The sequence below is a fragment of the Eptatretus burgeri genome, chromosome 2, assembly GCF_056783735.1.
Source record: "Eptatretus burgeri isolate ZD-2024b chromosome 2, Ebu_testis_v1, whole genome shotgun sequence".
NCBI lineage: Eukaryota > Metazoa > Chordata > Myxini > Myxiniformes > Myxinidae > Eptatretus > Eptatretus burgeri.
Window position 1 is genome coordinate 140,004,326 of NC_140962.1, and position 25,846 is coordinate 140,030,171.

A 25,846-nucleotide genomic window follows, 5' to 3' on the forward strand; every position below is an offset into this window, starting at 1 on the left:
CTGACACTCTTTTTTTCCATGTTCGGTCATTAAGCGTCACATATCATTCTCTTTGCTAGCCCCACCTCCACCCCTCACCTATCTTCTTTTTTCTTTTTTTTCCCCCTCTCCCCCACCCTTTTCTCTGTCATACACACACACACACACACACACACACACACACACACACACACACACACACACACACACACACACACACACACACCTCCCATAGTGAATAGCAACATTTGATGAAGTGTCACTCTCCCCACTAACTCCTTTCTTCATCCTCTCTGCCTCCCCTTCCCCCTCTCATCCTGCACCCTCTCTATATCTCTCTCCCTCTTTCTTCTTCTCCCCCCCACCACCCCCCACTCTATTGACCCGTCGGCAAGGCGACAGGTTGTATTTGCTCGTAATATATAAAAGAGGTTATGATAACATTCCTTTCAGATAAACAAGAAAGTAAATTGGAAGGAAAGAGATTGCCAGATTAGAGTAATGACATCCTCCAAATTGAAGTTTATAACATCATGAATTGTTCATCAACAGTTAATACACGACTGGCATTCACTTCAACCATTAATGAATGAGGGAATGGCATGATCATGTCACACCAACAACATATGCAGTTATACAAAACTTCACGATATCATTGGGCTGACAGGATGGCCTAGAGGTAAGCGAACTCACCTCGAGGCTGTCTGTCTTGCCTGGGTTTGAATCCTGACCCAGCTATAAATTGTCATCGTGGTGATTCACAGGCAGAGTGATTCATCAAGGTGTGTGCCATCCCTCAAATGCACGTTTACGGGCGTCCTATCTGCCGGCATTCGTTGCTGGACGTTAAACATTCCATGGTGTCCTTCGAGAAGAGCAGGCGAACTATCGCCGGCACAATGACCAAATTCCAATTTCCTGCCATAACCAGGAAAGGGCGTTGCATCAGCGGCACAGCCATGCTGAGGGCATGGCTGTGCCACTGATGCTACCCCGCAGCCTTGCACTGCATCCGAATGAAGACGACGACTATCATTTATGGCGATTATGCAGACGGTGTTTCAAATATTTCAGTTGCAGCTCTAAAAATTAAACCAATTTCTCATTGGATAAAGACCAATATCAGAAATAAAGCCATTTTTGTTGAAGTGTGATACTGTAAATTTTTGTACAACCACTGGGGCATTTGAGAGCAAGATTGAGTTATAACTACATTTTTAAACCACACCAACAGGTGACCACAGAGTTCACGAAAGCAATCTTCCAAGTCAAACATTAAACATAAATTATTTTCATCATAAAATAACTAAGAGCACATTGAAAACAACAGTTGAAACCTTTTGGCTTTCTTGCCATGGTATCTGTTATCCAGATGTTGCACTTTAAAGTAAGAATCCTCATTATTTGTATGCAGATTCCACCCCACCACCCTGTCCCTCAAAATATCGTTCAAGGGTCATAGAATGCAGTCTATCAGATTGGAGTGATAATATACCTGTTCATCAATATTGTAGAGACAAATACTTACTGCATATCCGTTAACAGCAGCAATGACAGGTTTTTTCACTTCTGCCAACCGGTTCCAACTGCTTAAAAAACTTCCACTGTAACACTTTTGGAAGTTAAGATCTTGCATCTCCTTTATATCAGCACCAGCTAGGAACAAAATCAGAAAATGAATAAATATCATGAATGGATGCATTAATTAATAAATAAATCAACAAATTATTCAGAAACTTTACAAAACTCAAAAATAAATTTTCAGCACAAACCATTTGAAGAGTTCTCAGGGAGTCGAAGAGACTCCTCAATATGACAGGAGACATTTTGAAAATGGAGGTTTTTGTTAACCTTTGCAGAGCACCTCAAACCGATAACAGCAAAACTCAAATGTAGAAAGAAGAACTAGTCGTGCCGGTGCAGGCTCGTGTCGATCTGCGTCGGTGGACAAGTGGAACAATCGGTGAAATCAAGACGACCGATTGAGGTCTGCTAACCACTGAGCCGTTTTGGGCGTCAACTTCTTCGTCAGAGCAAATGCTTTGTTGTTTCACTTCCAAGACAGTTATTCCACCATGATCACTCCAATGTTCAATACAAAGTGTGCACATCTCGTTCTCCCACCGAGCGCAGGTTGTCTGGCTCTCTATTTTACACAATTTCACATCTGACCTTGCACTTCTGGTCCTCTTCTACCTCTACCTTCCACAAGTCGTACGCGTTCCTCGAGAAACCCTCACCTGCTCACCCTCCAAATCAAGGCCGCTTTCTCACCTGGATTAATATTGTTACAGATCTGGAAGCCATTTGCACACAAACACACAGCAGTCCCGAAACTTAGTTATTTTGATAAGTATGCGTTTGTAGTCAGGGCCTCGTCCTTCTGTCATAATGGGTTAATTTCATGTGTGCGCTATGGGTTTCTTTTATAGTCAGGTTTTTTTTTAAACATCGCCAACAAATCTCCTTTGTTCTTCGCATCATCGCCTCAGAGCCGACTCCGCCCACGAGGGCAAGAGCGCGCCCTTCGTCCAATCAGGAGGCTCATTACCTCAGAGGCCCTGACCATTGAGGGGAGGCCACTGGTCGCCCGACAACCCTTCGTCCAATCAGGAGGCAAGTGGCCGGAGAAGAGAAAGAGTAGAGTGGTTGTCAGGACCAGAGTACGGGAGTGATCGTGGCCGATTGCTTTTGGTCTGTCGTGGTGGCTTGGTCTCAGTCGTGGTCTGTGGTTCTTTGCGGTGGCTCCTCCTGGTGGCTGAGTAGCCAGGGTCGTGGGCCTGTGGATTTCAGGACGTGGGTTCGAGTCCCAACATGGTGGGTTGGAGTCCGGTGTGACCACACGAGGCGGGAAGGTACCCGGCCAAGCTCTGTTCCCCCAGCTCGCCTTCCCTCTGGGCTGAGGGGCCGAATATAGACCCATGGGGTCCATTTCTTTTGGGTGTGTGTGTGTGTCCATGGGCCCCGTCTGTAAGTAGAAACTCTTAAGTGCCTGTGTTCCTTGTAAATTGCATTTCTCATATTCGGTTTTAACTCTGCTCTTTGTGCTACCCTGCCCCATGATAAATAAACCCCTAATTGTTCAATGTACCAGCTCGTTGTCTGTCACTTTCTTCCATTGGTTTAGCACGGTACGTATTGGGAATTAGGGAGGCCGTTTGTGCCGTAAATTGTTCATTTGGACCGACGGATCTTGGTAATCCCCACTCGGTTTACACCCGGATCGGGCTCGGTAAACGGCCCGTTCCGCCCGAGGTCCGTCGAAGGTGTGGTTTTCCCTGGTAGTGAGACGACATGGGTACTTAGGTATAGTGAAATTAGGCAATTAACCCTACCCCACGCAGTCAAAATATTGGCGATCACGGTCCGCTAAGGGACCCGTGATCTTTCAGACTTATCCGAGTCACAACCTAAATTCCGGGGTGTTCGGTGGAGACGACCCCACTGCTCCCCCTGGTGGTCGTTTATCGCCACCGAACCCTGGCCCACAACAATATTGCCCCCCACCCTTTACGACCGATGGTGGAATAGTCTCCCCTTTGCCTGTTGTCTCGTTCTCCTCATGTCAGTCTTTAAAATGAGCTACCCATCACTACCTCATGCATCTACCCATAATTTCTTCTCCACTTGCTGATTCACTCCCACTATGTTCCTCTCTGGGCAATTCTTACTAGTTTTTATGTTATTGTTTCTTTCCTCCTCATGCATGTCCATCCCCTCCATACCCTTTGGTAGTTTGTGACCCTGCTGCCCTTTGTTGTTTACCTCCTCCATGAGCTTAGACCCTTGTACAAAGAAGTTCTCATGGTTTTTATAGTGTTCTGAAAATATGGGACCTCAAGAGCGCTCAGTTCAAAAGGTTCTTGCAACAAGGTTGACTAAATGGGTTTAATCACCTAAACGGACAGTTTTAACTAAAATTCCCCTTTTGATACAGCACCACCCAGCAGCACTCTGTCTCGAAGCAGGCAGTCCTGATAGAGGCAAATCTTATTGTATCATCTTTGTTTAGGTTGTGGACATTAAAGATTTTGAGATATCTTCAAGAAAAAAAGAATTGCTCGTGTTTACCAGTATGTCGCCAAGTCCCTGAACTGAGTTTGATTGACATTTAGCCCTACTTACTGTCAGCAATTGGCAGGAATGCTGGCACATGGTTAAGGTACAGACAAATGCCCTTGCCTCAATTACCTTGTGAATAAAGTTCTGTTATCTCAGTTGGAATGCTGCATGAAGGTTGGGGTGAGGGACAGCGGGAGTAGAAGAGAGCGAGTGGGTATGGGAGAAATCATGACATGACAATGGCAGGCACTCATTACGTTTTTTTATTTTTATACACAAAGTCAAGACTCGTGGAAAAGCTAGAACACTTAACGGATCAGGGCAACATATCACAAGAGAGAGCGGGAGCCCAAAACTTTTAATTGTGTGAAAAGCACAGAAACGTTTGACCTCATGGACTACTGGGACCATCCCCTAACATCACAAAAATGCATTGTTCCCAGGTCTGGGGCATGACTCTCCCCCCCCCCTCCACCCCCAAATCTCCTAAATCATGACGCCATTACCAAACAACATATTGTTACGAATCTGGCAGCCATTTGCACACAAACAGACAGCAGTCCCCACAGTTCAGTTATTTTGATAAGTATGTGTTTATAGTCAGGGTCCCGTCCTTCTGTATAATGGGTTAATTTCATGGGTGCGCTGCGGGTTTCTTTTATAGTCAGGTTTTTACATCTCCAATCAATCCTTCGTTCTTCACACCATCGCCCACATGCAACGTGTCACGTACTGGGGTGAGGTTCCCTCCTCCCACCAAGAGGCTTATCGCCTCAGCTCCGACTCCATCCTTCATCCAATCAGGAGGCTCATCACCTCAGATCGGGACTCCACCCAGAAGGGTGGGAGTTGCCCCGCCTACCGTGGGCCTGTCCAATGAAGGACGGCTGGGGAATCGCACGACACAACCGTCCAATCAGGAGGGGAGTGGCCAGGGGAAGAAATCCCTCAGACCTCGCGAAAGGGAAGAGTAGAGTGGTCGTCAAGAAGAGAGTAGAGCAGTCATCGTGGCCATTTGCTCTTGGTGTGCATCATTATAGTCGTCTTCAACAGCAGTCGTGGCCTGCGGTCTTTTGAGGGGCTCCTCCTGGTGGTGGTGGTGGTGGTCGAGCAGCAAGGATCGTGGGCTCGTTGGATTCCGGGTCGTGGGTTCGAGTCCCACCGTGGTGGGGTGGAGTCTGGTGTGACCGCACGAGGCGGACAGGTACCCGGCCAGACCTTGACTCCCCAGCTGACCTATCCTCCTCGGCTGGAGGGTCCAATAAAGACCCGACGGGGTCCATTTATTTTGGGTGTGTGTGTGTGTGTGTCCGTGGGCCCCGTCCTTAAGTAGAAATTGCTAAGTGTTTGTTTGTATATAAATTGCATTTCTCATATTCAGTTTTAACTCTGCTCTTTGTGCTCCCCTGCCCCCATTATAAATAAACCCCGATTGTTAAATGTACCAGCTCGTTGTTTGTGCTTTCTATTAGTGACCCAGCATGGTTCGTGCTTGAGAACCAGTAAGCTGATTGGGCTGTAAGTTGTCGTTTGGACCGACGGACTTTGGTAATTCCGCTCGGTTACACCGGACCGAGGTCGTTAGAGCGACCCGGTTCGACAGAGTCCATTGAGGGTGTGACTTCCCGGGTAATTTGACGACGTGGGTACTTAGGTATATTGAAATTTGGCTATTAACCCTACCCCACGCCATCAGAGAATTGGCGATCACGATCCTTAAGTGACCCGTGACCTTCGGAGTTGTCTGAAGGTTACGACCTGCAATTCCTGGTGTTCGGTGGGAGATGGCTCAACTGCTCCACCTGGCGGCCGTTCCTCGCCACCGACCCCCAACAATATTTTCGTCGATATCTCCAAAAGTGTGTGTGAAGAAACAGCCTGGTATCACTGAAGCACTAATCAACCCTCATGCCCTAACTGGTTGTGACTTAATGTCGTGTTTCTTCAGAAAGGGCAAAGTGAAGCCCTTCCAGCGGCTAGAGTCAGGTTGTGATGGCATTGCGATCTGACTTCTGAGGAATTTTCCTCCTTTGCTGTTTGCTGTATGGGTTCAAAATGTCTGACAAATGAAGCTGGATACAAGGCATTCATGCGCATGAGTGGTGTTAATGAGAAGAAGCCCATTGCTCGAATAAAGAAGATAAACTGTACCTCACTTCCCCCGTGCACCAAGGCACTTGGCAATCATATTAAAATGGCCCAGTATGTGGCAAGGTAAAGGCTGACAAGACCGACGCAACTGGTGGGGTGAGTTCCACAGACTATGGATGGAAGTTGACTCAAAACTTCTTTGGACCAGAATGGTACCCAGGAAGTTCAGTCCCAGAGTCCCTCACAGGTCCACCTGCAGATGCCGGGGACAGCGTAGGAGCTACGTCCAGAGATGAGTCAGACAATGCTTGGAGTGAGGCCAGTGATGAGAGTGATGGAAAAGAGATTTAATGCAGAGAAGATTCAGAACAGGTACTGTTATAGAATAGTGCTATTTTTCTTTTGAAGGACAATGACTCTACAAGTTGCTGAGTTTCAGAGTGAACCACATTTTCTAGCACAAAAGTTGTTGCCATTGTACCCTTCTACTCCTGCTGCTCCTCACCCCACTTGGGTGTATACACCACCTCCTCCTTCGTATGCAGCATACGGCCACAGATAGCATCATTGGGTGACGGTGTGGCTGTGCTGCCGATACAATGCCCCTATTACCACTACGCTGGTACTCATTTTGCCGACCTCAGAAGGATGACAGGCTGAGTCAACCCCACGTGGTGTTAATTCAACGGCCAGCAGGGGCTTAAACTCAAGACCCTAAGATCACAAGCCAGTCACCCTAACCACCAAGCCAACATCAGGCTTTTGGTGTATACACTATATTTGTCATATTACCATGCATAGTTTTGGACATATTGATGAAAATAGGTTTTTTTCAGTAATGGCGTCACTCGGTGATTGTGGGGGGGGGGGGGAGGAGTCACGCCCCAGACCTGGGAGCAATGCATATTTGTGATGTCAGGGAATGGTCCCATCAGTCCATGAGGTCAAACGTTTTGGCACTTCAAACTTAAATTAAAGTCCTGGGCTCCTGGTCCAATGGGAGTAGTAGAAAGAGGGGGGACCACAACATTGTCCACCAACACAGGACACCAACAGTAAGGTTCCATCCATTGCGACCATACTCTGTGCAGAGCGTTGGTGCTGCCTAAGCAGTCTACTTGGCTCGTGGGTACAATCCTGGACGGGTTTCCACTCCGACAAAGGATACCAGCAAGTTGGCACTCATTTTGCCAACCTCGGAAGGATGACAGGCAGAGTCAATCCCACCTGGTATTAATTCAACAGCCGAGGGAGATTTGAACTCAGGATCCTAGGATCCCAAGCCCACCACCCGAACCATTATGCCAACACCAGGCATACTTATACCAACTTTGATTTAAATGACTTCAGCTGTTCTCAAACATCTCATTTTTACCTGCAATGACCTTTGAGCTTTGAACTCTTGACCACATAATTTGATCAATTTATACATGTATCATAATACATACTTGTACCAAGTTTTACGAGGAACCCTTCAGCCGTTAAAGTTATCCCGGGAAAGAAAACCCATCACGGACTCTGAGCTTTGACGCCACCTTCGAAGGACGAAAGAGAGAGACTTGGACAAATAATGGATATGGGTAGGAAAGAGAGGGGGAGAGGATGCATGGGGTAGACTAGATGGATGCAGGAGCAAACTCACAGGAAGGGAAAACTGAAAATTTGGAAGGAGGTGGCCTTGGGAAGTTGACTGGGGTACCATAGTAAAGATCATGGCTTTGGATTGGGGATCTGAGAAAGTGGTGAACAACTGTCTTGAAGACACTGGAGAGAAAGATGAGATTAAAGAGAATATGGAAGTTGATTCCATCGGCAGGGCAAAAGAGGAACGAATATGTGGAGTTTCACCAGATTCCTCCGAAGGAAATGCCCCGCTGAATGGGGTGAGAAAGGAGGGACCATTGTTGTGGCGTCGCTGGTATCCAGAGTGCCCCGGAAAGTGACGGCTTCCCCCAAGCTCAGTGACTGTGTTTGTCTCGTCTAACAGTCGTGTGTTGTGTCTCGTGTATTCGTCTGTATTTCCATTTGTGCGAGATGTGCGTGTGAAGCAGCTCCACAGATGTTTAAAAAAAATAAAAGAAAAATCAAATAAAACTCCTTATCACGTAGGTATATACACATGATATTCTCTGCAGGTGGGAGAAATAACATCATTCTCCAAATTATTCCGATTGCTTTTCATCCAATCCCATTCCATGATTTAGTGTTTCTTTTTTCAGCCCGTCCCATCCTGCTGTCCCTCGTTTTCATAACGACCCTCATACGCTGCAAATGTAGAGATTGTGGTTTCCGCCAATTCCAAATCCCATAAAAGCAACCCTAAAAAAATGGAACTGATATATTACACTTGTAGCAGCATGCCCTCAGATCCCCCAACATGGCTTCATCCTTTCAGAATATTTATAAAATAATAAATAAACTGTTTAATATAACAATTTGCCAGAATAACAGACACTAATATACTGTATGTGTGCGGCTGGCTGAAATTTTATTACCATACGTGGTACAGTCTATGATTTTGGGCAAATTATATATATATATATATATATATATATATATATATATATATATATATATATATATATATATATATATATATATATATATATATACATATATACAGATATATATTGTTACGAATTTCGCGCCCACCGGCGTGCGATCGGCCACGTAACTCAAATCGCGACACGTCGCCCACCGGAACGGACAATTCAGTCGTCACCCTCTTGGAACTACCGCCATGGAGCTAGCCACGGGTGGGGGTTTAACGTCATCACGATCGTGCCAATTGCTCGCCAAATTCGACCTACCTAAGTACCTGCGCGAGTGGTCGACCGGGCGATCGTACCTCGCCGCAGGTCGACTTCGGACACGAACCGCTTGAGTGGCTCGTTCCGTGCTGCAGGGATAAGCGAGCAGAGTTATCGTCGACCTCGACGGTTCAGATTGGTTACCGGGTGTTTTAAACCCACTATCAATCCCTTACGTGATGCAAGATGGAACTTTCAAACAAGGGAAAAGACGAAGCGAAACGGGAAAACAGTTCAACAAGCAAGCACTTTATTACACACACAGACAAGCACGTATTCACAGCCATACAGTAATGCACGTATAACAGTCAAGCCAAAATGCAGCAAAAGCACTACTACCGACTATAATGATTTACAACACTTAAACAATTATACTTGTCGGGACTCGGCGCCATATCATTCATTCAAAAAGCAAAGGAAATGAAAGCCACCCTCACAGGCAAGGAGGCAGACAGGTCCGTGGACCAAATGTACGTGGATCCTAGAGTAGCGGCTAGGTCCACGAGACCGAGGTCTTACCCGCGTCCTCGTGACGCGATGGCGGGCAAGCTGCAATGTCCGTGTAGCTGCGCCCCGACTCCGTGCCCCTGGCGTGGTCGGTGAGCCCTCTCCAACCTCGGTCGGTGATCCGCGCCAGCACGGTTGGGTCGGCACCACGGTTAGGGTGGGGAAGGAACGGGGCCACCGGCACTATCTCAGCGCGGATGGGGGAGAGGAGAATTGTCGATGCTCAGGGTTCGAGCGAGGGGAATGGCTGACTGCCTCGAATCCCGCGACGAGACGAGCGACCCCCACACGACAAACTCGATGAAGACCTCAGTCTTCACTCGACCAGCCCGAACTGCGCCTTCACTCGAACCGAACTCAACTGAAACTGAACTGCACTCGACCCGCACTGAACTGAACTGCGCAAGTCGCCTTGTGCTCGCGTCTTTATAGGCCGGAGGAGGAGCCTATATACAAATATTAGGATCAAAACGCGATTGGAGGCGGGGCCACGCCACCCTCTGTTCAGCCATTGGCGTGGCAAAAAGGGGCGTGAGCCGCTTTTGATCCGAATTCTCTCTCGTAAAGAATCCACGTTCATCGCGCTTGGAGGTGGGGCCATACCGTCCGACGCTCACCCATTGGACGCAGAACAAGGGGCGTGAGCCCTTCCTGATCCGAATTTCTCCCCGAGAGGAACGCATTCGTACCCGCGGCTCGACGCGTTCGGCATCAATTACCGAACGGGCCCTGGACAGCACGATGTTTGGTGTTGACTGGTGGTATGGTCAATGGTTGTAGGAGATAGGTGAAGGTGGTGGGGGGTTTGCTGTGGTGGTTTGGTGGTTGGCAGGCGTTGTTTGGGAATGGCGGTGAAGCGATGTTTGCGGGATGGAGTTGTGAAGGTAAAGAGGCAAGGGTGGTGGTGTTTGAGTTGTTGGTGGCTTAATGGTCCAAAATAACAATAGAGAAAGAAAAATGGCTAACTCAAAGCGTCGCAGCCCGGATGAATCACACATAATCCCTCTATACAACGGGTTTGGGCTAACTACACATGAACTTACCGATATATCTCACCTGAGGACCCTTTATAGTGTAATGCGAATTTCCACAACTGTAACAATATATATTATATATATATATATATATATATATATATATATATATATATATATATATATATATATATATATATATATATATATATATGCAGGAGCCAGGGGTGGCAGCCCACTCCTCTGGGTCTAGTACAGAGTCCATCAATGGATCAGGTAGCAAAGCCTGCTTGTGTATGTTCAAGAGATGTTGATGTTAAGTTAGATTAGGTTAATAGTAAATATTGTGCAAGTATCAGAGAAGATAAATAAACTGATAAAGTTTTAAAAGGGTTGTGGACATGATGCAGGCAAGATGGGTCAAAATGGTTCCTCCCGTGTCCATTTTATTTTGAAATAGAAGCGAGGCTCATGGAAGACAAAGGATCTATTTTCCATTGTGTTACCTGTGTTCAGTATCTTTAACATGTCTGTGAAAGTCTTTCTTTCCACCCCTGCTGTAAACGAGCTGTTTGTCACAAAGAACATCCCAGGCCTGCATGCATTTGTCCATCCGTTTGAGCCCGGTTTCAAAAGGCTGACACAACTCATCTCATTCTTGCAACCATTATCATTAGCCATTAGTTGTGGAACCCACATGTTCCAGTATTTTGGAGAAGTGTGGCCTGTTTTATAGTTTGCCTGCAGGAGGTATAAGGGATGGGGAAAGGGGTTTCACAGACCGGTACATACGAGGGTGGTGGGGAGGTCAAACATGCCACCATAAATGCATGCATAAGTCGTAGATGATCCTGAAGAACTTGTGTATTTTGGTGAAAGTTTTCAGTCTTCATTGCAAGAATTGGAGAATAATAAAAATAGAAAGCTTGTTTAAATTTTTCTTTTAACCTGACCGCCACGTGTCCCAATGAAACATCCATCTTTTCTACCAAGGAGGCTTTTAAACCAATCAGAACAAACTTGCGTGTTACCTCTGCCAATAACTTGTCATTTACATCAATGACCTTGAAATACAAGCGCTGAAGTCTTACCAGCAAAGGCCCTTTCGCTCCCAGTGATGACAACTGCTCCGACGTCGTCGTCGCCCTCGAGCGTATCCAGGGCTTGACAAAGTTCCTCTATCAGGTTTTCGCAAAGTGCATTCAATGCCTTCGGTCGGTTCAGCTTTATCAATCCCACACATCCACCGTCACCTTTTTTGTCCATAATAATGTATTGAAACTGTCCTCCTTTGATGGAAACAAACAAAGAAAGATCAAAAGTAATTCATTTTCAATTCAAAACATTTTCCAGCATCTCTGAATAAATTTTGCCACAAATCCTGGATACAAATCAAAACACTTGTACCAGTACCAGAGATCTTCAATTATCGTAAGGATGTACAATTAAAAGGTCCCTCCGAAATAACAATTTTCTCTCCAATTCAGAGATCCTGCCAGATCAAACTGCAGGGCAACACGGACTACATAGGGCATTAAACCGAGTATAGGATAAGATCACAAGAACCATTTGATCGCAGTGCTTTTTGCCATCCCAGTTGGATTATTAACCAGACATATTGGGTAAAGGAGTCGTCATTTGTTGACACTACCAGCAAAAAGGACATGCCGGTTTTACAAAGGACACGATTTATCAAAAAAATGGATCTGCCGGTTGAATATCAAAATAAAAGCTTGTGGCATGTTTCACGTTGACATTGGAAGCGATGGCTCACGATGCTTGAAACACAGGTTCAAATACCGTACACTATGTGTAGATGTCCATTGTCTAGTTATGTCCTTGTCATTCACAATAAAGTGCACCTCTACCGGTCTTTGTCCTGCACAAACTCTTCAATGAGCCTCAGATCAATGTAATATACAGAAGGGACGCTTCAAAAGTTTTGTAACTCGAGTATATAGGAGCGAGATAACAATCACTTTATTCATCAACTCGCAAACGTACCCATCAACCGTAACTGGAAAAGCAAGCAAGCATACGCGTTCCCGGTGACAGGAAAAGCTTCAGTTAATCGAGCAATCTATATATTAATACTGAAGGACCAATTTTGTGCTCCTCCTCACGGTCGCGTCACGTTTTTCTCGGTACTGTGACCTGGACTGAAAGAATCTTCGTACCTGTAAGAGTGCATCGCACATAGTGGCACACAAGTCAGGGGACTTCTTCACAAGGAGTAGTGTACACCAAAAATGTCGTGTACAAGGACGTTTTTTAGGCCTCATTAGGTAAGGCCATGGAGTACATCGACTGGGATCTGACTCTTTCAAGAACCACCACTGGTTGTCATATTGGGCTCATGGAACGGAATCCGTCTGTGACGGGGTTTCGGCTAGTTTAAATTATTTCATGACTTTTAAAAGGTTAATCGTGTTGTACTCTCGGAGCAAAAGCTCTGAGCTACTGCGCAGTGCAAAATGGTGGTCCAACATCGGGTGGCGCAGGTTGGATTTGTCAATAATAATAAATAATATTAATAATAAAAAGGGCAAAATATAGCTATTTTAAATTGTGTGTTACTCCATGAAAATTCTGCATTACATTTACTTTAATCCAGATGTTCATGTTGATTTTAAATATCACTGGAAAGGACGATAAAGTGACCGACGATATTGCATCAAGAAAAGTGAAATGAAAATGCAAAATAACCAATCAGCAGCTTTTCAAATGCAGCACGCCAGAAGTGGCCGCCATAAATAGGAGACAGACAAACACCATGGTTCACTATATGTGTGTATGCATGTATGTATATATATATACATATATATATATATATATATATATATATATATATATATATATGTATGTATATATATATATATATATATATATGTATATATATATATATATATATATATATATATATATATATATATATATATATATATATATATATATATATATATATATATATTTATATATAAAGATTAGCCTGGTGTTGGCGCAGTGGTTAGGGCAGCGGCTTGGGATCCAAGAGGTCCTGAGTTCAAACCCCGTTGGGCCACTGAATTAATACACCAGGGGGTTGACTCAGCCTGTCATCCTTCCGAGGTCGGTGAAATGAGTACCAGTATACTGGGCCGGTGTATACCCCAGTTAAAATAGGTGTACCTTATCCCTGTGTTGTAAGAGACGACCAAGGTTGCGTCAGGAAGGGCATCCGGCGTAAAACATGTGCCAAATCACTATGCGGATCAAACGGATGATCCGCTGTGGCGACCCCTCACGGGAGCAGCCGAAAGAAGAAGAAGAAGATATATATATATATATATATATATATATATATATATATATATATATATATATATATATATATATATATATATATATATATATATATTGTTGTGGTTACCAAATTCGCAAACCACCATTCAGGTCCCTTAGGTGAGGTATCTCGGTAAGTGCATGTGTAGTTAGGCCCAAACCCGTTGTCTAGTGGGAATACATGTCATTTATGCGTGCTGCGACTCTTCAGGATAGCCGTTTTTCTTTTACTATCTTTATTTTGGACCAACCGCCATGATTACCACCACAACCACAACATCAACCACCAACCACAACGCCGGTTCACCACAACCGCCACGACCTTCACGTCACACCTCGCAACCGTAGCATCGCCACCGTTCTTGCCCCGCTGTGGGTACCGGTGTTGGACTCGTGCAGGGCGCGCGTCGAACAGCGTGTACAAAATCACGGATTTTGTGCTTCAAAAACGGATCAAAAACGACACACGCCCACTTTTTGCCGTCCAATCGGTGAGCGAGGGACGATTTGGCCCCGCCTCCAGGACGATCGATATATGCAAATTTGTGGATCAAAAAGCCTTCACGCCCACTTTTTCTCGGGCCAATGGGGAGCGAGGTGAAAGGTCAAAGGGAGGGGGTCAAAGGCGAAGCTACGGGGGGATAAAAGGACCGTGTTCGTCAGTGTGGAGAGTCGGTCAGAGAGTCGAGAAGGGGAGAGTCCAAAGAAGAGTCCAAAGTCGGAGAGTCCCGAGGCGGAGAGGCGGAGAGTAGGAGAGTCGGAAGCAGAGGGTCAAGACTTCGCGGGCGGTGGAGCTGCTCGTCGTGTGCGGAACGGAGGGGACGGAGCTGTGGAAAGGCGGCGACACCAGACGAGGGGGTGCTCGCGTCGTGCAGGAAGCTGCACCCGAGGGAGGCCGACAGCGCGACCTGGCCGAGGTGGAGACGCTCGTCGCACATAATAAAGATCCTCTATACCCCGAGCATCAGCAACCCCCTCCTGTTTCCCCCCGCGCTGAGATAGTGCGACCAAGGGGGCCCCTTTCCCACCCCCTGCCAGACACTCCGCGAGGTCCGCGGAGTTGGGGCGCCATCGCCGCTCCGCGTCTCATCACCAGACGGGTAGGCGCGACCCGGTCTCGGCCTCAGGCCCGCCTCATCCTTGAAGGTATTTCTTTTCCTTGGTTTTGGGTATGTGTTGTCGGCGCCGTCTGTGAAGTAGAATTGTATAAGTGTTGCCGTGTGCTCGGTAGTCGGTATTAGCTCTGCATTGTGTTTTCGCTTTTACATTTGCTTGTTGTGTAAATTGCATTGTGTCTTTTCTGTGTGCATTTGGTGGAATTGTATATGTGTGCTTCCCGTGTGCCGCGAATAAATGTGCTTTTGTGTTGAACTGTTTCCCGCTTCGCTTCGTCATTTCTCCCATTGAATCCTCATCTTGCTTCACGTAAAGGGTTGGTAGTGGGCTGAATACGCCCGATAATTAATCGAACCGTCGAGGTCGACGATAACACCGCTCGGTTATTCTGATAGTACGGAACGGGTCGCTTAAGTGGCCCGTGTCCGAAGTCGACCTGCGGCGAGGTGCGATCGCCCGGTCTACCCTCCGCGTGGGTACTTAGGTAGGTCGAATTTGGCGAGCAACCCTATCCCACGTGGGGGCTGATTGGCTCGATCGCGGTGAGACCGAAAGGTCCACCCGTGACTGGTTCCCGGCGTTAGTCCGAGAGGGTCACGACTGGATTGTCCGTCCGGTGGGCGACGTGCCGCGATTCGAGTTACGTGGCCGTCAGCACGCCGGCGGGCGCGAAATCCGCAACAATATATATATATATATATATATATATATATTTTTTTTTTTTTTTTAAGGATTCAGCGACGGAGGGATTCTCAACCCACTCCGGCCGTCTCCGGGATCTATAACGCCGGCCGGCTCAGCACAGGCCTCGGGTCACACGCCTTCAATCGCGATACCAACGTAATCCTTGTACCTTGCCAGTTGGGGAAATAGAACCCCTGGTTACAGACTGGTTGTGTCAGATGCCGAGCGTTTTCTGCCAGTCTGTAACCATTTTGGTTTTATATGCCAATCGAACGGATCGTTCCTCGACGCGACACAAATTAATCCATAGCGGCAACTTCATACGAATTAACCAGATTTATTGGGGAACACGGGGATCACAACTCAAGCAAAATTCACGATAATGCTTTTATTAACAATCTTCAACCCGTTTTTAACTTGGGAACCATGGAGTACAGGTTTCGAGGGGGTTGCTACCGAAATATGCCTTAAACAACGTGCAGACAAAGACAGATAGACAGATAGCATGCATGCAGGACAAGACAGAGTGCTTGGTGATGTCCCATGGACGAGAGGACAGTGTCAAAAGCACGAATGTCACTCGCAACAGGCGGATGTCCACGGATTTGAGCTCCCGCTCGAACGTGCCGCGTGGTGAAATGGAGCTCGTCCTCCCTTTGCCCCTTTCGCACCGCACGCGGCCTCCGCGCCCTCTGACCCCACGTAAGGTCGACGATGGGCCCCAGCTGATCTCTCTCATGGTCCAGCATACAAATCCAGGCCTGGCCCGCTCACCAGACAAGGCCCAAATTGAGGTGCCGGGCTCCGGCAAGCGGATTGGCAAACGTGTCGAGCCATTGGTGTGAGCAGGGATTGTCAGAGGCTCCGGCATCTTCTCTCCTGCCTTCCCAACTCCATCCTCTGTTTCTCCATGCAGGCCGCCTCTCCCACTGCCCCAAAAAGACCGACAACGTACAGGCGGCCTCTCACGTTCGCTCACAAGCACCCTCTCGAGAGCGACTGTTCTTCAAACACTATTCTCTTTTCACGAAGCCTTCGTTCGCTCCTTCGACACACGAACAGCCTCTCAACCGCCCGCAGCCTTCCAAACTGCCAAACTCCCCTGAACCTGAGGTCCTAGTTTTCTCTGTCGTTCCACGAGCATGCCTCTCTCGGCGAAACCGACCAAAACACCTCCCCTTCGCCTCACTTCTTCCCTCTAGCCACACCCTCTCTCCAGGCCACACCCCCTCAGCCGACTGGGAGGGGCCTATCCCAGGATGGGGTAGGAATAAGAGGGACCTCTCGGTCCTACACCACCGCACAAACAATAAAACAACAACCTCCCGACACACATATAACATCCCTTTTACCACACAACCTAGCTAAACAGGCATTTAATGGGGGATCTGAGCTAATCCCATATTTAGTCGTCCAATAAGGGCCATTTCTGTCACAATATATATATATATATATATATATATATATATATATATATATATATATATATATATATATATATATATATATACACGATTTAATTGACACCCTTCACCTGAATGCACTTGCCCAATTTGTTCTTCAAACCAGCATTGCCCTGATAATATAAATAATTTTACTATGCACTCATCAGCGATAGACTTCAAGAAATCATAGTCTTGAAATAATTTACCTTGGAGGTCAGACTTTAGATGTCAGACCAAAAACAATAGGACCACTGGACCTGCAGCTTATCTGGGCCGCGTCCTAATGTTGTAACTCAAATTTGGTAGCATTCTGACTGATGCGTCTGAAGATGATTTTTGAAGGAATTTACAGATTTTCCAAATTTTTTTTACTAAGTCGACCATTTTAACACACTTCTGGTCATGTGATCGGCATGACCTCCACAATTTAACATCAGGACCCTATCCTAATGTTGTAACCCAAATTTCGTAGTATTCTGAATGGTGGGTCTGGAGAAGAAGATTTTGGAAGGAATTTACATGACCGCCATTTTGACACACTTCCAGTCATATGACCTCCGCAATTTAACATTCCTACCCTGGCGTAATGTTGTAACTTAAATTTTGTCGCATTCTGACTGGTGTATCTGGAGAATAGGGTTTTAAAAGGAATTTACCAAGTCCGCCATTTTGACCTACTTAAAGCCATGTGACCAGACCGAGCTTTGCAATCCCCATTACCAGTCAAGAGCGGAACGTTGGTGCCAGATATCAGCCGGATCAGCTCAGCAGTTTAGCCTTAGAAGTCGAAATAGGAAACGGACCGCCGGACTGTGCATGATTCCAGATAAGCTAAAAAGTCACTCCAGGGCCAAATCTGGGCTGTTGGGTGGCAGATTCAACTGTATGAACCCACACTGGTGAATGACAACCTGTGTAAACCTGGCCTTACCCATTGTTGTGCATCAGCAGAACACCACATATCATCATGCACTGGCAGGTTTTTCCACAGATAGATTAGCTCAGCAACTAGGCCAGAAAGTCAGCATAATATTAACCAGTGATCATAGTTTTGTGCGGCATGTAATTGATCAGCAGAAATCTTTTGAATCCTAGAAGATGCAAGTCATAATCTTACTGGCTGAAGACTGGGTGGGGAATGTTTCTGGCAGTAGAGATGCGTGGTACTTGAACCACTGCATCGATTCAGTCTTTTTTTCAGGGGTCTCAATATTGAACCCATGGTTCATCATCAGTCTCTAGAAGTGATGGAAACTCCATTGGATCAGCGTTTTAAGAACACCAGTAACTCAAAATTTGACTCCACGACCTGGTGGGAATCCAATGTGCTGATGTTTGAAGCCACCCAATTGGCAGAAATGTTTGACATGCCAAGATGTTCATGACAATGATTTCATTGTTTCCAACAGAAATGTAAACCTATTTTTTGCGAGTTTTGAAACTTTATTCCGTGATCAGACAAACATGCATTCCACAGCAAAGATCATTTCTGGAGTGGTCACATACAAACACACAGTGCATTATGGGGGTATCTACTGTAAGGATTCATGTCAACAATGATATTGCACATTTCTGTGTCAGTGAGATTGCATTCAAATTTGTATTCTCAAGAACGCGGCTTTATATTACACGAGACATTTTCAAGTCTCCATGAATTACCCTGGCCGAAGGAGAGGGTATTGCATTTGGGTTTGTTTGTCCGCAACCGCTTGTCAGATTGAGACAAAATTTTTGCCATTGGTGTCACTGCTCATGAAGAATGTTTTCATGACAATGACGTCATAGGTCACGTGATGTGGTAGCCATGTTGGGAAAAAATAAAAAATAAAATAAACTTTGGACCTCTATCTCTGAAACTGCACCAAGGAAAAAATTGAAACTTGGCACATAGCAAGTACACCTCATGGGGAATGTCATTTTTGATGACGTCACAGGTGCCTTCGTTATGACGTCATAATTGCATATGTAGAACGCCACATCCGATCAGTATGAAAATTTTTGAGTTATCTTGGGATAAAATGCTCGACTTTCACAAAACAGTCTCTCTCAGCTGTTCACCAACTTGCGGGATGCTCCACCATATTCCGCATTCTTACAGCTACAATTTCTCCAAACAACCTCGAGTCAAAACTAATGCAGTTGTAAGAGGTATCAGTATTGCTGGTAGCTTTTGAAACACTCCACCAATACAGGACTTTCAAAATGACAAAATTCACCCCAGAATGCTTTGCGCGCATGCACAGAAACCCCAAGCAACAATGGCCGTTGGGTCACGCAAAAATATTCCATGTGTGCAAGATAAGCATTGTGAGCTAAAATTGCTCACAAAGCTTCTAAAAGAAGTCGAAAATACTTCGAGAAAAATACCTAAAAGAAAGGTGTGCCTCTGCACAACAAAAGATTTGGAGAACTTGCTCAGCTCACCGGCAGGGCTAAATTCTTAAAGCTACCTGCAATGCAGATCCTCATGATGTGGACCAACTGGTGCAAAGGCCAAAGAATTGTGGATGGGCGTGTGCTACCCAAACACTTGATGATTGCTGGCTTCACTGCCAGTGAGTGGACTTTGAACCTCGTGGGAGTGACTCCTGTGAACATGACAGCCTTGGCGATATATTTAATGGACATCTGCAATTGGTAAGAGGATGCTGTGAATCATTACCAACAAAGTAATGGCTACCAACTCTTCAAAGGACATCTTCATGATGTGAAGATACACAAAGCTTGTGACAGCTATATTTACAAGAGCTAGATGTACCAGGCAAACTTTCCTGACTGGAAATGGTAGGAACTCGAAATCTCTGATCCACAGATTTTTTTATTTTTTGTATACAAAGTCGAGGATCGTGGAAGAGCCAGTACACTGAATGGATCAGGATGCAACAGACTAACAGGATGCAAAAGGAACAGTAGAGACGCACACAAAAGAAGCAGTGGGGGGGGGGGACACATACAGCAGAGTTGAGGGCCAAGATAGAGGAAGACTTGTACGAACAATGGGTGTGGGGAGGATGCATGGGGTGGACAAGATGGAAACTCTCTCAGGAGGGAAAACTGGAAATTTTGAAGGAGGAGGGATTGGGGTGGGGTTAAGAAGGGCAGAAAAGATCACGATTTTGGATTGGGATGATCTGAGATGGTGGTGAATAGCTATCTTGAAGATCTGGAGGGAAGAATGAGATTTAAGAGAATGTGGAAATTGGTTCAACAGGTGGGGGGGGGAGGAGCAAATGAGTGGAGGTGAACAGTGGTTCTGGATTTAGGTTGTTTCACCAGAAGGGGGTTGATGGTGGATCATGTGAACCCTGCAGAAACCTGGAGGTGGGGAAACAATGCACGGAAAGAGGGTGCAAGACCAGAAAGGTGGTGGTAGAAGACAGAGACCACCGACTTTCAATGACATCATGGGTGCTGCTATCTTGTCTGTGGTGAGGATGTTGAGATTCACTTACCTTGGCAGTGATATTCATATCTCCGCTGGCTGGCAAAGTGGTAGAACCACAGACTCATCTTCATCACAGGAGATTCCAATAATTACAACAACATCCCCCTTCCGCCACACGGTGGGGGATAAAAACCTTGTTTTCCAAGGTGTTCTAAAAGGCATCAAGCTGAGCAAAATGTGAGGCCAGCCAGGGGAGCCAGCCCAGATGGGAGAGCAGTACTCCATGACGCTGTGGACGAAGGTGGACAAGAGTTCAGGTGTGCCAAAGAAGGACTTTGTACGACAGAAGATGCCAGTCAGCGGCTGGCTTTGGAGGCCAACTTTGAAATGTGGTTTGCCCAAAGGTCTGGGTGCTTGTGTTTTGGGGAATCCTGAAGAGTTGTGGAATGCCTTCAAGACCACCATCCTTGATGTTGCCAGTGAATGACTTGGAACTCACCATAGGGCGAAGAAGAATTTTGTCTCAAGGGACGTTGGATACCATTGACCAGAGACGGAGGGCCAGGCACAATGGCAGCTCAATTGAGCTGTTCAGGCAGTTGAGGCGTAAAACTGAACGTGCGCTGAGGGTGGACAAGGAGGCCTATGTGCGAGGAATCTGAGAGGGGGTAAAGCATCACCTGTGGTCAAGTGATTCTCATCCTGCTTACAGAGGATTATGTGCATTTTGTTCCTCCAAGCCTGTCCCTCAGTGTGCTGCAGTTAAAGCGGCGGGTGGTTGGCTCTTGACAGAGGAGTCCGAAGTGAAGGCATACTTGGCCAGTTACTTTGAGCGGCTGTACTCGGCTGACCCACTGGCTATTGAGTTGGATGTATGTCAGGGGTGTTCCTATCCCTATTGCTCCAATCAACTGTGATCCACCTTCGTTTGTGGAAACATCGGCTGTGATGAACTGGTTGAAATGGGTAAAGCTCCTGGGATCTGTGACATCGATGCTGAACTTCAAGGCTGGTGGAAATGCTGTACTCGTGTCGCTGCATGCAGTGGAACACAGGCATCGTGGAACACATCATCGTGTTCTTCGTGGAACACAGGCATCATCCCAACTGACTAGAGGAGGGGCCTTGTTGTCCCTCTCTGGAAAAGGAATGGTGATCGCCAGGATTGCAACAACTCACCTGGATACTGTACATACTGACTGCAACAAGGACAGGACTCACCAAGGGGGTGATGCTGCTCTCAGTGCCGGGCAAGGTCTTTGCTCGGATAATTCTTGAAAGGGCTTGCCACCATCTGCTTGAGCACCAGCCCCCAGAGCAATCAGGCTTTCCACCAAATAGGTCAACAATCGACCATATGCTTGCCTTTTGGGTCCTCACCGAATGCAGGCACGCGTTTCGGCAGGGGCTGCTTGCAGCCTATGTTGACCTCTGCAAAGCATTCGATTCAGTGAATCGTCATGCCTCTGGAGAGTCTTGGTCTTTGTGGGGTGCCACCAAAACTGATCATCAATCTGATGTCTGAACTATACTCTGGTACTGAGAGTGCTGTGAGATGTGGTGGTACCATCTCTGACATATTTCCAGTTGTTACTGAAGTTCGTCATGGGTGTGTATTGGCCCCCACACTTTTCAGCACTTAAATGGACTGGATTCTGGGGAGGATGGTGGAGAGATAAAGCTGTGGTACATCGTTTGGGAATGTCAGAATCTCTGACATTGATTTCGCAGATGATGCAGTCATCTTTGCGGAGACTCTAGATATCCTTTTGGGGGCCCTCGAGGTGCTGAATGAGGAGTCGGTGCTGCTGGGATTATGGGTTTCCTGGGTCAAAACTAAGATCCAGGCTTTCAATGACATCATGGGTGCTGCTATCTTGTCTGTACCTGTCTGTGGTGAGGATGTTGAGATCAGGGAGAGATTCACTTACCTTGGCAGTGATGTTCATATCTCCGCTGGCTGTGAGCCAGAGGTCAATGGATGCGAGTCATGGATTCACTGGATCATGGGGTGTGGCGCTACCGGTACCAATACAGGAGGACGAAAGTCTGAGTCTTGAAGTCCTTGGTACTTCCAATCCTGCTCTACAGATGTGAGACTTGAACTGTGACCATGGATCTGAGACGGAGAATTAATTCCTTGTGCATCCAGCACCACAATTTTGGTGAAAAAGTTTGAAATTTTCACCCTTTAGTTTATCTGCTGAAAATGGTTAAAAACATTATTTCATTTTGACTTCACCATGATGACAGCAGGCTAAAAGTGGCCTGATTCGAGTTTGAGTCATTGAAAACACACAGCACATACCCGAAAGGCATGCTTGTGTTCATACGTCATTTTGAAAGTCCCGTGTTGAAAACGTTTTCCTGTCCTTGTGCAAGGCTAAAATAAGTCCACTTGGAACTCGAGGCAAAAACTATCAAATGGCTTGTTTGTTGTTCCCACCACACACCCACCCTTTTCAATCAGAGAAAGATTGGACTGAAAACAAACTGTCAACTCGGCACAGGAAACGTTTACAACAAAGCTGTAAATTCCTTACAAAATAAAAATCTACGCATTTCTCATGAGATCTGATGAGAAATTCATGTGAATCTAATTCGATCCATTTAAAAACTAGAGGGGGAGCACTCGGGAGAGTGCAAAACCTCCGCCGCCAATACTGCGGGGTCACTCAAGTGAACCTTATATCTTATTCATTAAATATGACGTCAACAGTGCTGAGAGTTATAGTTCTTTTCTCCATTTTTTTTTTTGGGGGGGGGTTTGGAAATCACTTAAAACATGTAGAAATGCAAAAAAAAAATGTTTTCCCTTTTTGGGGGGGGGGCTGGTTGGAAATCACATGTAAAAATGCAAAAAAAAAAAAATTTTCTCAAACAATTTTTTTTTGGGGGGGTTGAAAATCACTTAAAATATGTAGAAATGCAAAAAAAAAAATTCTCCTTTTTTTTTTTGGGGGGGGGGGGGGTTGGAAATCACTTAAAACATGTAGAAATGCAAAAAAAAAATTCTCTTTTTTGGGGGGGGTAACAATTTTTTGGGAGGGGGGGGTTGGAAATCACTATGATAGCCTGGTGTTGGCGCAGTGGTTAGGGCAGCGGCTTGGGATCCAAAAGGTCCTGAGTTCAAGCCCCGTTGGGCCACTGAATTAATACACCAGGGGGTTGACTCAGCCTGTCATCCTTCTGAGGTCGGCGAAATGAGTACCAATGTACTGGGCCGGTGTATACCCCGGTTAAAATAGGTGTACCATATCCCTGTGTTGTGGGAGGTGACCAGGGTTGGGTCAGGAAGGGCATCCGGCATAAAACATGTGCCAAATCACTATGCGGATCACACGGATGATCCGCTGTGGCGACCCCTAAAAGGGAGCAGCCGAAAGAAGAAGAAGAAGAGGGTTGGAAATCACTTAAAACATGTAGAAATGCAAAAAAAAAAAAAAACTCCAACAATTTTTTTGGGGGGGGGGGGTTGGAAATCACTTAAAACATGTAGAAATGCAAAAAAAATAATTTTTTTCTAAACAATTTTTTTTGGGGGGGGGGGGTCAAGTCCAAAATTTAATGGCATGATCCTTGGACCATACCTAACCTCCCCACCAATTTTCGTCGAAATCCGTCGAGGAGTTTTTCCGTAATACTGTTCACAAACAAACAAACAAACAAACAAACAAACAGAAAGGGGTGAAAACAGTAACCTCCATCCATCTTCGAAGATGGCGGAGGTTAACAAACATTCATCAGAGGGTTTGTTGAGGACAAAGTCGGGTTCCCAATTCCATAAGCAGTTCAATGTGTGGCGTTCACTTCGCCGGTGGGATACTGTACACCACACTTTACTTCACAGGTGGGATACTGTACACCACACTTTACAGGTGGGATACTGTACACCACACTTTACAGGTGGGATACTGTACACCACACTTTACAGGTGGGATACTGTACACCACACTTTACAGGTGGGATACTGTACACCACACTTTACAGGTGGGATACTGTACACCACACTTTACAGGTGGGATACTGTACACCACACTTTACTTTACAGGTGGGATACTGTACACCACACTTTACTTTACAGGTGGGATACTGTACACCACACTTTACTTTACAGGTGGGATACTGTACACCACACTTTACTTTACAGGTGGGATACTGTACACCACACTTTACTTTACAGGTGGGATACTGTACACCACACTTTACTTTACAGGTGGGATACTGTACACCACACTTTACTTTACAGGTGGGATACTGTACACCACACTTTACTTTACAGGTGGGATACTGTACACCACACTTTACTTTACAGGTGGGATACTGTACACCACACTTTACTTTACAGGTGGGATACTGTACACCACACTTTACTTTACAGGTGGGATACTGTACACCACACTTTACTTTACAGGTGGGATACTGTACACCACACTTTACTTTACAGGTGGGATACTGTACACCACACTTTACTTTACAGGTGGGATACTGTACACCACACTTTACTTTACAGGTGGGATACTGTACACCACACTTTACTTTACAGGTGGGATACTGTACACCACACTTTACTTCACAGGTGGGATACTGTACACCACACTTTACTTCACAGGTGGGATACTGTACACCACACTTTACTTCACAGGTGGGATACTGTACACCACACTTTACTTCACAGGTGGGATACTGTACACCACACTTTACTTCACAGGTGGGATACTGTACACCACACTTTACTTTACAGGTGGGATACTGAACACCACACTTTACTTTACAGGTGGGATACTGTACACCACACTTTACTTCACAGGTGGGATACTGTACACCACACTACATCGCAGGTGGGATACTGACGAATATATCCACTGCACTCTCTCCGAGGATATTGAACACACAGTTGGACGTCCATGTGGAGCGGAGAGGACCTCACCTGCACCGCTACAACTCCGGACCAGTGGGTAGAATGTCTTCCGCCACTGAGGCCCAACTAGCTGCTTACACACGCCACGCAGAACGAACGCCATGATACAAGAGGCGAAGGAGGACGATCGAATGAAATTCCTCGTCTGCCGTCGTTGTCGTTGTTGTTGTTGTTGTTTTACGACCCTTCCGTCCTTCATAAAAATATCGAGCCGACCTCGTGACTTTTCACACGTGAATTGAAAAGAATTCGAATCCGTCAAACTAGGTTTAACTAGTTCAAATATATATATATATATATCATTAATAATAATCAACTGTATTTCTGTCACAATTTCAAGCACTGTGAACGACGCAACCAACTGAACAATGGCCTTGCTAATACACCACCAAAATATATATTTTTAATGGTTCACGTATCGATGTAAATCGTGAACTTTAACTTGAAGTAATTTTAAGATATAAACGAAAATAATGCGATTTTTAGACATCGTATTTAATTAAATATTGTGTGAATGCAATCACAAGAAAAAGGATGAGGAGAGTGGGGGG

General features: G+C 45.9%; 1 protein-coding gene across 1 annotated transcript in view; it reads right to left on the minus strand.

Annotated features, from left to right (window-relative positions):
• Positions 1 to 25,545, minus strand: part of ECHS1 (enoyl-CoA hydratase, short chain 1) — a 39,194-nt gene extending 13,649 nt beyond the window's left edge. The window contains exons 1-3 of the mRNA XM_085871562.1: positions 25,305 to 25,545; positions 11,515 to 11,712; positions 1,508 to 1,635 (exon numbers count right to left, since the gene is read on the minus strand). Of these exons, the coding sequence (XP_085727688.1) occupies positions 1,508 to 1,635; positions 11,515 to 11,712; positions 25,305 to 25,494 (516 nt within the window). The 5' untranslated portion in view covers positions 25,495 to 25,545. The remainder of the gene's footprint in view (positions 1 to 1,507; positions 1,636 to 11,514; positions 11,713 to 25,304) is intronic.
• Positions 25,546 to 25,846: the final 301 nt, after the last annotated feature.